Below are 15702 nucleotides of genomic sequence, written 5' to 3'. Positions count from 1 at the left end.
GTCTTCAACTCCAAGCAGGTGTCTTTCCTGAAGAAGAGAATACATTATAAAAAAAAAACTATGCAAAAATCCATTATACTTGACTGAGTCATAATGAAAATCCCATCAGGCTGGAGGGGTTTGTCGAACTTGATGGTCGAAATACATACACCGCTCCAAAGCCAGACTTTGGTTTGTTAGTAGGCCAGATCTCATTCTCCTCAACAGAAAAGAAAAAAAAAAAAGCAGGGAAAAATGGGAGATGTTTAACTGACTCCAACCTGAGGTTAAGTTTCCCCCGGACACAAAAAAGAAAGCACATGAAAAGACGCTTCACTCAATACACTTTCCTGTTGTAAAGAGAAAAGAAGAGAAGCTGGAAAGTGTTTTTGATAGGGGAAGAAAAGACCGTGGCACGCCCTTTTGATTCCACCGCACAATGGCTGAAATCAGATAGCTGTCGCCTCGGGGTCGAGCTCGAGATGTTGCATTGTAGCTCCTTAAAGACAAGAAGAATAGCTTTTCTCGCAATTATCGTTATTTCTGACGGCGCAGGCACCCGTAGCGCACTTGAAGGGGGATTCAGCCGGGCTGTTTTATGATGAATGTTCGGTTAGAGAAGAAATCAACCAATCACTGCCTCGTCTAGCTGTGCGGTTGTAATCAATACTCTGTTTTGAAGGCTTTTCGGGGTTTGGGCATCAAGGTTTAAAGTACACACCGGAGAGCTTAAAGGGGTTTTGAAGCAGACAAAGCCGGAGAACTCCGCAGGTCACTGTCTGGGAAGGAACAAAGCCCTTCCCTGGGCCCTCGCGTAGACGCTGACCTGGAGGTGGACATGCTTGGATGGACAGGGCAGGGGGAGAGAAAGAGGCTCAATAAAGCACATAGGTTCCTTCTGTAGGGGGTGTTTCTGTCTGACTGACAACCCATGAAAAGGCTTTTCTCTTTAGTGACAGCTACGCTTGAACTAAATTACGTGCAGTAACTAACTAAAAGCAGTGATGCTACTAAATTAACATTTTTTCAGTATGGCGTGACAATTTCTCAGCTGTTTTCAAGTTACACTACCATTCATAAATTTGGAGTCAGTAGCAACGATGCATTTCATTGATCAAAATTGACAGTAAAGACTTACATTTTCATTTAAAAAAAATCTATTTCAAATAAATGCTGTTCTTTTGAACTTTCTATTCATCAAAGAACCTTTATATTAAGCTAATATTAAGCAAGTATTAAGCAGTTTCCAACATCAAATCAGAGTGACACTAAAGACTGATAAAAAATGTAAAATTGTATGAATATTTGACAATATTACTGTGTTTTACTGTATTGTTCATCAGATTAATGCAGCCTTGGTGAACATAAGAAATATAAGATTTAGCTACGTCAGTGTAGCTCACTTAGTCAAGTTATATTGCATTATATTAATATTATGTCCTAAACGTGCTGAAAGTTCTCTCTTTCTCAGATTTGATAGTCTGAATCATTGTGGTTCATTCAGACTGTTTATTTTAATTATCTGGTTTATTAACAATACACTGATTCACTTGAATCATCATTTAATTGTGTTCTTGAAACTTCTTGAGACTTTTTTGAAAGTCATATTAAACTGTCTGAAAACAAAACAGGGTTCACAAACGGTCTAAATATGTTCACCATGGTCCATTTATGTATATAGTAAAGAGAATAAACTACTGTATATATAATCGCATCTTAGTAATATGTCAACATTTGAACTGCTCTAAAGTTGTTGTTTTTTTTTACATTTGTATCATTAGATATTTGAATAAGTTGAAACCCAGTACTTACGTTTAAAAGTGTAATTCGGCAAATTCTCTCAAAATAAAATCCTGTCGTCACTGGCACGCAATCAGTTCTGGGGTAGGCAAGGCCGCAAAGTTGTATACATCTGTTGTATCCTTTATTTCACGGGAAACGAAGGACGCATTTGGAGGCCGCATTTGAAGGAGCAATCGAATTTGGACGGCCTTCGTCACGCCGTGGTGACACAATCGGCCTTCAAATTCACCCTTCGAAGGATGCAGCCTCTGAATTGGGACAATTCAGAATCAGTTTTCAAACAAATCACTTGAATAAATGATTCAGTGATTCACTCATAAAGACAAGTCATTGGTCGCCACCTACTGGTGTAACGATGATACCTGCAGAAAGACTCACTGAAATTATAGCTTGTTTCTGTAGTAGATTCTACTGTAGCTATAACTAGCCTAATTTTTCAAAAGAGGAACTTGACTGTTGTTGAACTAATTTGGTTCAAGTAGTTTGCAGTTGTAAACTAGTCTCTTTCTCGCACAGGAACCCAGATGGAGATGTCCGGCCATGGTGTTACATCGCAGATCTTGAGGACGGAATCTACTGGAAATACTGTGATATTCCGACCTGCCAAAGTAAGTGTTTAAATTGAGGAAAATGACATTGAATCAACAATGAGCACAAGTTAAAGTAGGAACCTGGCCAAAAAACTTTAAGTTCCCATCATCTGGATTATAAAACTTATATGCAAAACCACATTTTTGGGAAGGACTCTAATTGCTCCATCAGAAATCACACTGTCCCAGCATGCACAGATACGATTGCGGTGCTTGTCATCACTTGACGTTTTTGCATTTTCCATCCAGAGAGTGTACAAGAGCATCTGTGTGTTGAAAGTATGTGTTTACCTCAAAGCTATAGGGTGATTAGATTAATTATTGATGTAGCTGTATTCAGTATTATTTCATATAATCAGTGCAGACTTATCTTTCTTTCTTTCTTGGTATTAGTGAATAAGTCTTTCTGTGCTCGAGGGCATGTATGTGTGTGCATGTACATACGAGTGCAAACCCATTTTTCTGTCAGTCAGATTTGTATAATCCCACTAAGTGTGTTTTCTACTGTACTGGCAGAGAAAGAGAATGTGGGTGTGTGTGTGTGAGTAATCTGATATCCCCAGCTCCTCAGTTTCTTCTCACTAATCACACCCCATAAACAAGAGCTGACACACAGTATCACAGGATGGGCATGAATACAAAACTTAACAGCTGTGACAAACACCAGGAAACAATCTCAGTAGTTAGAGCTCAGTCTGAAGTTCACTTCCATTACATAGCCTAAGCCATATCAATCATGACATGTAAATGTGTAAATGAAGGCGGTCAAATTAGCATGTTAATTTAGCTCAATTAATTCGAAAAAAATTAATGAATGACACTGGAGCAATTCAAGCTTAATGTACCATGTTTTGGGGAATCTGCAGCTCCAAAGTTTTATTCCATATTTAAATTGATGCAAACAAAAGTTTGGCTATAGGGGGAAAGTATATTCAGTTCAATTCAGATGTCTTATTGTTTTATGGTCCTATAGTTCATTTCTAATTTTTTTAAATAAATTGTACTTTCCATTTATCAATATCTTCTGCAAAAATATTAATCAGCACAACTTTTTTCAACATTGATAATTAAAAGAAATGCTTCTTGATCACAAATTCAGCTTAGTATAATGATTTCTGAAAGAAACTGAAGATTTAAGAAATTACTACAGAAAATCAGCTTTGCCATTACAGGACGTAAAATATATTAAATATATATGTAAAATATATTAAAATATAGCCTGGTTAAAGGTGATCTAAGTAACTTTTTTACCTTAACTGAACAGCTTCGGAGTCATTGGAATGGTTATATTACTTATTTCGGGTTGAATGGTGGTTGTTTCGCACCCCCCTGGTGCCCGTGAGCGTAAAATCCGCACTTGCAATTTTGAGCCGGCGGGCCGCCGGCCGCCGCGTCAGGAAGTATCGCGTGATATCAGGTCTCGCGATGTAAACAATTGCTTTACGGCCAAAAGAAATCTGCTAAAATGCTGTCAATATTGCGCTCCCTCACGCTGTTCGAACCCGAATGAAGAAGACGTTTTAAAGAATGTCCCATCTGCTTTGATGTCGTTGATCTACTAGCCTCTGGTATCTGAGAATTGCCAACGAATTTTTACAACAGCGTTGTCAAATATCTATTCCGAAGCTGTGGGGGGAGCTCTAGAGAGAAACCTGCGAGCAAAAAGCGAGAATACAGCAAAGAAATCCCGAAACTACTGAGCCCTGCTTTAAAACCAGACCATTCTCAGTAGTAACTGAGTTATGGTCTGGCAAAGCTTCATTAATAACTCATTTCCAAAGGGGCGTCACCAACGGACGTTGCTCAAATGCCTCTGGGCGCAATTGGATAGACCTAAAACCAATCAGAGCGATCGTCATCGTGTAAAGCCATATGCTGCGTCCCAATTCGCCTAAGTTACACAACGCCATAAAAGTATGTACTCTTTTTGTGAAGAAAAGGTATTTACTTTTGAATGTGTAGCAAAACAGTAGGCAAGCTTTGGGACATACTACTTCGTCATCTTTATCGGACGGATCTGTCGCGTGCATCCTGTCACTTAAACTGCCCTGTCAATCATCTTGTCACAGTTAAAATCCTCTATTAAATCTAATTTAATTTCCTACCGTTTCGGAGAGAAATGTAGTAGCACGTTCATCTGCCAGTGGGTCTTTCATGGAGACTGTCCTCGTGTGTTTGCAATTTGAATATAATAATGCATTTAAACATTGGTGCGCTTAACGGACGTCGCTCACATGCCTCTGGGCGCAATTGGATAGACCTAAAACCAATCAGAGCGATCGTCATCGTGTAAAGCCCGCCTCAACGTTTCGGACTAGTGCCGCGATTTCAACGGATTAGAAATGGGCTTGAATGAGCTCTTTGCCAGACTACTTGCAGAGCAAATCTAAATTTGCCGGAAGTTGTCTGGGTTTTCCCAGGCTAATTAAAATAGGTAGTTATTTGAAATTGTATTAATATTTCACAATAGTACTGTTTTTATTGTATTTATAATGAAATACATGTAGCCTTTGTGAGCATAAGAGACTTTCAAAAACATTTAAAAAGTCTTACAGACCCCAAACTTTTGAACAGTAGTGTATTATATTTTATTTGCTTTTCATAAAAATCATTCAGACTACCTTAACAGTGGCATAGGATATCGAGAGAGAGAGAGAGAGAGAGAGAGAGAGAGAGCGAGAGAGAGAGAGAGAGCGAGAGAGAGAGAGAGAGAGAGAGAGAGAGAGAGAGAGAGAGAGAGAGAGAGAGAGAGAGAGAGAGAGAGAGAGAGAGAGAGAGAGAGAGAGAGAGAGAGAGAGAGAGAGAGAGAGAGAGAGAGAGAATATTTAGTTAAAATCTAGTCAGGATTGTTGTTTTTTTTCCCCCAATCACATCCACTCCTGGTTCTGTGCTGGTTTGTTAAGGCCGGCTTCTCAGTATTTTATAGCCCATCTCAGGGTTGTGATGCGTGACTTAAGCTTTAATTTTCCTCCATCTCCGTATTCACTGTCCAGTACAACTGCACTCACTGACCCATTTCCCAAAAGTGCCATACACACATTAATCTGTCTGGATGCCCAGTATCTCTGTGCCTGAGTGGAGCTAACAATGCCCACCCAACTAATGCCCCTCTGGGCTGAGGCTGTCTTGGACGGCAGGCAAATTTAGGACAGCTTTTGTCACAGCCAGTTGTCTTCTCTGTTAGGCTCACTGGTTTGAGTCTGGTTTACCGTAAATGTGTTTGTGTGTACCGGCTTGTAACCCATCTGGGTTTTTTTTTCATGTCCCAGATTCCCTTCAGCTCTCAGGGCATCGCCCATATCAAGTAGAGTCCTCCGCTCCTGTTTCGGCTTGGATATAGGTCTTGGGTCTTGGGTGGTGCCCTAAAGCCACGATGCCCACAATGTTTGGCAATGAAAGCAAGGTGATTTGTTGGACTTTTTAGCTCCAGGCAGTCGTTATGCTGTAAAATCAGAAAGCAGTCGGCGCGATTGTAGCATCACAATCGACACGCGTACATGCACCCGAGGCTGTTTCCCTATTTGTTATGTGGGATGAAAGAACAGAATTTGCCCCAATCTCCATTAGGCACGCTGTCATGTGCAAAATGACACTTATCTTTGCAACACGTAGAGAGAGGTAGATTTTCTCCTTTGTTTGTTCTGTTTTGGTGGGGTTTTTTTTGTTCTCTGAATAACAATAACCTGTTTTAGATATCTTATCATGTTAACCTTCTGCAGACTTCTTTTTACCAACCCACACACACACATAATTAAGTATTAGTTTATAATATCTAGAAAAGGTATGTAGAACAGCCTTCCTGTATGAAACGGAGGGACTTGATGTTTATTTATATACTGTCAGCACTGATTCAAATCACTAAATCACACAAAATTAACTTTGGACAGTTACTTTCACTTTTATAGTATGTGAATATTCAGCATGGAGGTTTAGTGCCAAATAATTGGGATGGTTAACAGTCAAGTGTGAGTCATAAGAGAACCAGCTGCATTCCTCATAAATAGGTTGTTTTCTTAAAGTGAAGAACAACATTATCTGTTAAAGGTGCATTTTTTTGTCTTTTTAATCAATGGTAATGCTCAGTTTTCAGTCACAGGTGTGTGTGTGTGGGTGTGTGTGATGGTTGGCTCAGGGTGATGTTTGGATTTGCTCTTTAACCTCCTGCAATAACAGATGAGAAGATTGGTCTCAGTGCCACATTTACACTGACAGATATGTCATGATTCTGCCTTGTCTCTGATTTTCCCTGGTCTTGAGGCAGGATCATGACAGGCCCATGTTTTGTGTGTAAGCACATGGCCATTTGTTTGGCTGTGTGCTTGCGTTGTCTCGTCATGTAACCCCGCCCCCTTGTTATCTCATCTTGTTATCATTATTGTATCATCGCCGTCACCTGTTTCCCTCATTAGTTTCTCCCTATTTAATCCCCTTGTGTTTTCTGTCCTGTGTCGGTTCATTGTGAATACTGCTGTGATGTTACTCTGTGAATCTTGCCTGTGCTATTATTTCATGTGAGTCATTGCAAAATAGTTCCTGTGAGTATCCTGTCTTCGTTACGAGTCCTGTGAAGATCCTGTTTGTGTATTTGCTGTTAGTTAGTGTCTAGACTTCTGTCAAGTTTATAGTCTAGTTAGTATCCTCAGTCTTGTCTTGTTTTACCCCATTGTGGGCTTTATTTTCCCCTTTTTTGCCTATAATAAATCGTGTTTAGTGTACTTTGTCTGCGCCTGGGTTCTCCTTCCTCATCATCATAACAGAATGAACCGACCATCTTCGAACCCAGCAGACAGAAGGTCCTCGCCCGTCGAGTCTCAGTCGGACCTTCTTAAGGAGTGGTGGCACAGGACCATCGCCGACTCGAAGAGGGGCAAACTCCCGATCCCCTCCCAGGGAGAGCTTTCGATAAGGGAGTATGCCCGGGTCGCGAATGAGAAGCGGCTCTTCCTCCCTGATATCCTTCTCAACCGCTACTTCATAGCGGGTCTCAACGCTCCTCCTCCTCTGGCTGAACGGGAGAGGTTGATAGATCGCCCGTTTTCTGACATGGTGGACGGCCTGTCACGAAGGGAGTTGCGGGGCTCTGTCTTCTCTCCATCTGCCTCGCTACCTGTGATCCCAGAGGGTTGTGTCCTGGGCGTTGTTGCCCTTGGTGATCCGGATGGTTCCACCTCTCCTGAGGCCCCTTCTGCTCCCATTGTCCTCCATGGTAAACGAGGGAGACGAGTTTCCTGGGATTCCCCGTCTGAGTCTTCCTCGACCGAGTCAGCGCTGCCCGAGAACGCCATCCCTGCTCCTGTTGCGGTTCCAGCTGAACATCTCCAACTGGTCGCTAGTCCAGCTACGGATTCGGCTTCGCGACCAAGGAGAAAGAAGAAGAGAAAGGGAGCCTCTCGCTCTTCATCTCAGGTTGTCCCAAGCGCTGTTCCAGAGCCCGCTACTGCAAGCGCTGTTCCAGAGCCCGCTACTGCAAGCGCTGTTCCAGAGCCCGCTACTGCAAGCGCTGTCCCAAGCGCTGTTCCAGAGCCCGCTACTGCAAGCGCTGTCCCAGGCGCTGTTCCAGAGCCCGCTACTGCAAGCGCTGTTCCAGAGCCCGCTACTGCAAGCGCTGTTCCAGAGCCCGCTACTGCAAGCGCTGTTCCGTTCCAGAGCCCGCTACTGCAAGCGCTGTTCCGTTCCAGAGCCCGCTACTGCAAGCGCTGTTCCGTTCCAGAGCCCGCTACTGCAAGCGCTGTTCCGTTCCAGAGCCCGCTACTGCAAGCGCTGTTCCGTTCCAGAGCCCGCTACTGCAAGCGCTGTTCCGTTCCAGAGCCCGCTACTGCAAGCGCTGTTCCGTTCCAGAGCCCGCTACTGCAAGCGCTGTTCCGTTCCAGAGCCCGCTACTGCAAGCGCTGTTCCGTTCCAGAGCCCGCTACTGCAAGCGCTGTTCCGTTCCAGAGCCCGCTACTGCAAGCGCTGTTCCGTTCCAGAGCCCGCTACTGCAAGCGCTGTTCCGTTCCAGAGCCCGCTACTGCAAGCGCTGTTCCGTTCCAGAGCCCGCTACTGCAAGCGCTGTTCCGTTCCAGAGCCCGCTACTGCAAGCGCTGTTCCGTTCCAGGGCCCGCTACTGCAAGCGCTGTTCCGTTCCAGAGCCCGCTACTGCAAGCGCTGTTCCGTTCCAGAGCCCGCTACTGCAAGCGCTGTTCCGTTCCAGAGCCCGCTACTGCAAGCGCTGTTCCAAGCGCTGTTCCGTTCCAGAGCCCGCTACTGCAAGCGCTGTTCCGTTCCAGAGCCCGCTACTGCAGGTGCTATTCCCGGATCTGCTGAGAGAGTTGCGGCCGACTTAGCAGCTAAAGAGATTCTTCAAGCTGTTTCTACCCCTAAGACAATGCCTGTCGTCTTAGCTGCTCGAGCCGTATCTGACTATCTTACCGCTCTTGTCAAGATCCTTGATGTCCCTGTCTGTCCTGTCAAGTCCTCTAGTCCGGAATCCACAGCTGCAAGAGATCCGGTTCCTGAGTCAGCTGCAGCCAGTGTTGATCTGAGGCCAGCCACCCAGAGAGCTGTTCCTAAGTCAGCCACCGCTTGCACTGTTCCTGCTAATGTGTCCAGTCCTGTCCCAACTAATGTGTCCAGTCCTGTCCCAGCAGATGTGTCCAGTCCTGTCCCAACTAATGTGTCCAGTCCTGTCCCAGCAGATGTGTCCAGTCCTGTCCCAGCAGATGTGTCCAGTCCTGTCCCAATTAATGTGTCCAGCCCTGTCCCAGCAGACTGGAGGATGTCTGTGTCCAGTCCTGTCCCAACTAATGTGTCCAGCCCTGTCCCAGCAGACTGGAGGATGTCTGTGTCCAGCCCTGTCCCAGCTAATGTGTCCAGCCCTGTCCCAGCTAATGTGTCCAGCCCCGTACCAGCTGTCACCCGACCTCTGTTTGTTTCCCCGGACACCCCTGTCACCACTTCACCCCGGTCTGTTTCCCCTAAGACTGTTCCTCGTGTTTCCCCATCCAAGTCTGCCCGGACCCCTCGTCCTCAGCCATCGTCCTGTCCACCCAAGACCACAGTCCCACCCACCCACCCTGGACATTCCTCCATGAACTCTGTGTTGTCTCCACCTCCTCTGCCTTGTCTGTTGTTTTTGATTTTTCACCCCAACCCTGCTATTGTTTATTCATGTTTGCCGTTGTTGGTTTTTGTCATGTTTTGTTGGTTTGTGTCCATGTCTCAGTCCGTCATGTCACGTGTTTAGTGTTCCCTTGGGGAGCGTCTGGAAGCCGCTCCTTAAGGGAGGGGTTCTGTCATGATTCTGCCTTGTCTCTGATTTTCCCTGGTCTTGAGGCAGGATCATGACAGGCCCATGTTTTGTGTGTAAGCACATGGCCATTTGTTTGGCTGTGTGCTTGCGTTGTCTCGTCATGTAACCCCGCCCCCTTGTTATCTCATCTTGTTATCATTATTGTATCATCGCCGTCACCTGTTTCCCTCATTAGTTTCTCCCTATTTAATCCCCTTGTGTTTTCTGTCCTGTGTCGGTTCATTGTGAATACTGCTGTGATGTTACTCTGTGAATCTTGCCTGTGCTATTATTTCATGTGAGTCATTGCAAAATAGTTCCTGTGAGTATCCTGTCTTCGTTACGAGTCCTGTGAAGATCCTGTTTGTGTATTTGCTGTTAGTTAGTGTCTAGACTTCTGTCAAGTTTATAGTCTAGTTAGTATCCTCAGTCTTGTCTTGTTTTACCCCATTGTGGGCTTTATTTTCCCCTTTTTTGCCTATAATAAATCGTGTTTAGTGTACTTTGTCTGCGCCTGGGTTCTCCTTCCTCATCATCATAACAAGATAGGCTTGAGAATCAAATCTAATAGTAATTTAAGAAATTGAATCATTCTGGGTATGATTCCTTTTCAATTCCGATTCCATTAATTCTTCTTTTTTTTTTTTTATTACTTTTAAAGGAAATATTTTGAAGAAAAAATGTATACAGTAGTATTTGTACAGTTGTATACTCTTTTTCTTTTTTGATATAATTATTAATATATATATATAATAAGTTCGAAGTTTGGAAGATCGATTGGGTGTTTAAATCGAAATCCAGACCTTTAAACGAATAATCATGCAGCTATATGATTTTATGAATTCCATGCTTTCATTTATTTCTTTTCTCATGACTGGCTAAGTAGACAGATGAAGATTGCACAAGTACGTCTGCAAGACGTCTGTTAAAGATCACTTCATCTGTAAAGCATCTGCTGTTTACTAACATCTGATAGATGTCTTTAAGATGTCAGTTTTACATACATTCTAAATCAGAAACATCTTAAAGACATCTTCTAAACACCCATTTGACATCTGACAGGAAACGTCCTATAGACGTATTGCAGATGAGCAAACACTCTAAAAAATACATCTTCCAGATGTAAACACGCACATCTCTGTGATGTACATGTTCAATATTGTTCTTGATACAATATCTTCCTTAACAAAACAAAGTACAAAGGCCAAACTGCTGTTCTTTTTCCCCACTCAACAGTCTCTCTAAATTCTTAGGGCCGCCGTACCTCATGACCCAGGGCAGGTGCAGTGGGGGTTGAGAGATGAGATCGGTACATGTTGTTTCACTCCTCCAGCCTCTGAAAACACTTTAATTATTCTGTTTCTATTGAGAACGCCTCCTTCAATCTTTAATTAAGCATGCAGTCACTCCCTGAAGGGCATGGCGGTGAAAGGCATTGATCTCTGCCTCAACTGTGTCATAAAACGGCCTCCGGCACGACTAATGCAATGTGCTCACCGCCTTGCAGATGCACGACATGGGAAAGTATGCCGTGAAGTTGCGCAGCAGTCCCCTGTTAAACGGTCGATGGTATTGTTTGTGTTCCTTGCATGTTGTACTCCAACCCAAGATTTATACTCAAGATGTTTGGAACGACCCCGTTGACTTGTTCCTTTGATTCTCACTTTTTCTCTCTCCCAGTGTAAATCTCAGCTGCTAAATGTATGATAGCTACAAGGGTCATGGGTAAAGTGCGGCATAACGCAAACAGAAACTCAGTCAGAAACGCCTGCCTCATAAACAAAGCTACACTGTCAAATTCCCCCGAGCAGAAAATGAAAGCATATTAATAGTCTGTTTTTTGTGGAATGATCCACAACATCAACAAATTAATTTCACTCCGAAGCAGATCCAGCTGTTGTAACTGTACAAAAAAAAGTTAAACCAAAACACATGTATTCTGGGCTGGAATAAGTGTATCTGAATTAATGACAGACATGCAGATCTAAAAGCAGGAAAGAGGATGAAGGCTCTTGAATGATTTACCAACAAATCACCAAACCCCAGATGCTTAATATAGTCATTTTATAGGTGTTTTACACCAAACTGTGAAGTGCAGCACTAAAACTAGATAATTGCTAGAGGTTAAAAACCCTCCTCTACCCAAAATGCACTGCGTTTCCCTGAATTGCTGTTCATACAGACAGAAAGCAGAAATGTGAAATGACAATTTGGATATAATCATTTTAAATAAATGTTTCATTTACAAAATATTTTTATGTAAATTCACTTTATGTTATGTTTTTAATTTCTTTTAATTATTTTTATTTATCTCTTTTGACTCTTTTGATTTTTTGTTGTTGTATTTTTGGTGTATTTAATGGTCACTATTATTTTATTTCTGTCATCAAGCATCCATCTCCCTAAATATCAGTATCAATATTGGCTATTAACTCTTTCCTCGCCAGCGTTTTTTAAAAAAGTTGCCAGCCACCACCATTTTGTTGTATGAATATCTGAACATGCAATCTATCAAAAGAAAGAACAGACCCTCTACTTTTAAACAATAATAGCTTCATGCTTACTTTCTTTTATCAATTCTTGAATGTGGGTTTCATAAAAAAAAAAGCAACATTTTGAGCAAATAGCTGAGAAAATCACATTTTTGTCAAAGTCTACATCCAGATCGGATTCAGAACGATGATCAAAACATACAGTACACGGAGTACATGGAGTCCATCAACACCCCCAAAACATTTAATTCAGTAAAATTAAGCAGTTTTGATTTAAATGATGTTTAATGTTGATGATCCCGTTATTTTACATATGCATCTGCTTACATATCACTTGTTTCAGCTTCTTCTTCGCATGTGTTTTGATCAGGAGATTCAATACTCTTTCAGAAGATGTGTAATAGCTTAAAACACAGAGAGCTGGAAAATTCCGTCAATGGCTAGGAAGCGTTGTCTTACAAATGATGGAAATTTCCGTCAATGGTGGGGAAAGAGTTAAAAGAAAACAAAACAAAAAAACAGTTCAGTCAACCACTAGTTAAACTCCCACTAACAAAACACTAGTTAGATGATATGTGCTAGAAGTTCTTGTTATTGTGAGCAGTTTCACTGTTCTATATGATTTGTATCTGCCCACATGCACAAGCATAACAAAAAAAATTGGCCATTCTAAGAGATTTTGATTAATGCATTGATACTGTCAGCCCACCAGTAACATTAAAGCATCAAGCAAAAGGAATGCCTACTCCCACCAACAATACAGCAACTAAATGACCTCCACTAATAAAATTGCTGTCAATGTGAGCGGCCCTTGAGAGCTCTAGGTGTTGACCGTAGATGTGTTAATGAATTTGTGTTGCAACAGCTAGAGGAATAGGCTACGTCTGTGGAATAAACCTGTTGATGTGTTGGGAGGTGGTTCTGTGTGTGGGTTTGTGTATGTGGACTTCACAAAATTAGACTGTTAATATAGTTTTCTAATCTGTTTGGGCTTTATTATTTCAGAAAGGTAACACGCTGTGAGCTCTGGCACCCTTGCTCTCACAATAAGATGCCCGTGGAAAAAGATAAATCACACACGCTATATACTTCTCTCTGAGATCTTGTCATCATTTTTATTAGTATATTGTATTATTTTATTTGTTGTGGCCCATTTTTAGGTTTTTTTTTTCTTTCACATTAAGGATTTCAGAGTGCACTATCCATAAACCACAATAGAATCTGTTTACTCACTTTCCAAACTGTGCAACACAAAATCAGATTTTTTGTTTGTTTGTACTGATCACTCTTTTCCATGTATTGAACTGGAGCTGGAGCTTCAAAATGAATGCAAAAGCCCATTTAAAGTCTCATAAAAGTACTCTGCACAAGTTCTGCAACCATATGAGCTTTGTATGATGAGCAGATTGAAACTGTAAGTCTTTATTTACTGTATATACCAGGAGAAGTTCATAATGAGTGAATCATACATCTGATTTGAATTCGTTTTAAAGAATCAGTTCACAAAACTGGTCTAAATGATATATTAATAAATCAGATTTGGAATATAATAAGGTTTGGGTCTGTAATGTTTATTTATTTATTTTTTAGATAGAGGTTTCTTATTGCAGACCAAGGCAGCATTTATCAAAAATACTGTAAAACAGTAATATTGTGAATTATTGAACTGTTATGTATTATTATTTTTTTCTATTTTAAAATGTAAATACTCCAGTCTTCAGTGTCACATGAACCTCCAGATTTGTATATATTTATTTATTTGAAACTGTGATATATATTTTTCTGGATTATTTGATGAATATGAAGTTCAAAAGAGTAGAATTTTTTTGTGACAGTAAATTTTTGTAATATTTTAAATGTCTTTACTGTCACTTTTGGTCATTTTAATCCATCCTAGCAGAATATACGTAGGCCTATTCATTTCTTTCAAAGAAAAAAAACATTTCTGAATGGTATAGTACCCTACCATAAACGTATCATAAAAGTCATAACATTTATGATACTATTCATTGTTACTACATGAAAAAGAGCGAGCGGCGCATTATTAAAATTTCTGTGGAAGACCTAGAGTCATACAGGTTTTGAACAACATGGTGAATAAATGATGACAGAATTTAAATTTTTGGATGAACTATCCCCTTTAAACATTCAGAAAGACAGACTGTCTTATTAGCAATAACAAAACGTCTTTTTATTATTTCACCCCCTCTCCTCAAGTGTATCTCGGCTCTCAACTAAAAGTGTTCCTGGCAGAGTCTGCAGGGTGTGGCACAGAAACTTATGAATGTATTTTGGAAAAAAGAAACACCCACAATCCTCTGCAAAAAGAAAGAAGAAAAAACGCACCGCAGATGTCATCTGAATTTATGTCTGTAATTACCTTATTTTAATAACACACAGAGAGAGAGAATGAAAGAGGGAAAGAGAGAGGCCCTCTCAGACACGCTTATCCGCTGTTTCTGCCAAATGCATTTGCCAAGATCTGCAGTGTTTGATGTTGTTGTGTTTGTTATCTGGGTGTTTCTTTCCTTCTTCCTTTTGTCAGTCTCTCTCTCTCTCTCTCTCTCTCTCTCTCTCCCTCCTTTTGAATGCTATTATGTCCGTCTCTCTGCTTCAGCGGACTTGTGACACGTCTTTCACTCTTGCGTCACCCCCATCAAGACCTGCAATAATGAAAATCTGAATTGTGAAAAGCACGGATGACTCCCCACAGCTGAGATATGATGTGCAATATAAGGCCTGATACCATCGTTTCTGCTCTGAACAATATCGGCGGTTTTAGTGAGCTTAGGAGAATAACAGTGGTATTTACTGTCGCTGTAGAGTTTTTGAAGATGAGTGGAACTGTCACTCTTAAGAAGAGGGTTATTGGGGGTAATTCATGGGTGGCCTTGTGATTAAGGATCAGGGTTGAAATTGGAAAAGTTATCGTACATGCACTGTACAAGTGGTTACAACGGAGTACAGGCTGGCTACTTCAACATTTCTGAGATTTTGGGCCATTTAAGTCAACATAAGTGTTGTTTTAGTACACTCAAAAAACTTTTTAAGCCTTTTTTTGAACATTTACTCATTTCAATTAATATTTTCAATTAAAGTTTAATTGAATAATCTGTACGTATTTTAATTGAATAATGTATTTTTTAAGTGTATTATTTAGATGCTATTATATTAAATAATATTTATGAATATTCTGAATTTTATTTTTTATATTTTTTACTTTTATTTATTTTCATTTTTGTTTAAGTTTGAGTAATTTTGTGTGCTTTTGTCATATTATTTTTTTGACAGTTCTATTTAGCTTTTTATTTAAATTTTTGTACTTTTTAGTAAACTTATTTTATTTCAGTCATTTGTCATTCCTATTTTTGTTTACATTTTTTAAGTTTAAGGTTTTCATCTAATATTTATATTTTATTTTATTTCAACATTATTTCAATTTACGAAAACAATTTTTAATAGTTTCAGTTAACAATAACCACTCTTTATCAAAATGAAATAAAAATTTACCTCATTTGCTTTTTTTGCACCATTTCAGCGTGGTGGCGAAGATATGCTTATTAATTAATCA

General features: G+C 40.8%; 1 protein-coding gene across 2 annotated transcripts in view; it reads left to right on the top strand.

The window, feature by feature from the left end:
- kremen1 (kringle containing transmembrane protein 1) overlaps nucleotides 1–15702 on the top strand; it is a 66806-nt gene that overhangs the window by 37257 nt on the left and 13847 nt on the right. For both annotated transcript variants that reach the window (XM_081367318.1, XM_081367317.1), the window contains exon 3: nucleotides 2299–2390. In XM_081367318.1, coding sequence (XP_081223444.1) covers nucleotides 2299–2390 — 92 coding nt within the window. The remainder of the gene's footprint in view (nucleotides 1–2298; nucleotides 2391–15702) is intronic.

This window comes from Scardinius erythrophthalmus (genome assembly GCF_964197995.2).
Source record: "Scardinius erythrophthalmus genome assembly, chromosome: 5".
In the NCBI taxonomy this organism is placed as follows: domain Eukaryota; kingdom Metazoa; phylum Chordata; class Actinopteri; order Cypriniformes; family Leuciscidae; genus Scardinius; species Scardinius erythrophthalmus.
The sequence above is the reverse complement of the archived record's forward strand: the minus strand, read 5'-3'. Positions and strand labels throughout refer to the sequence as shown.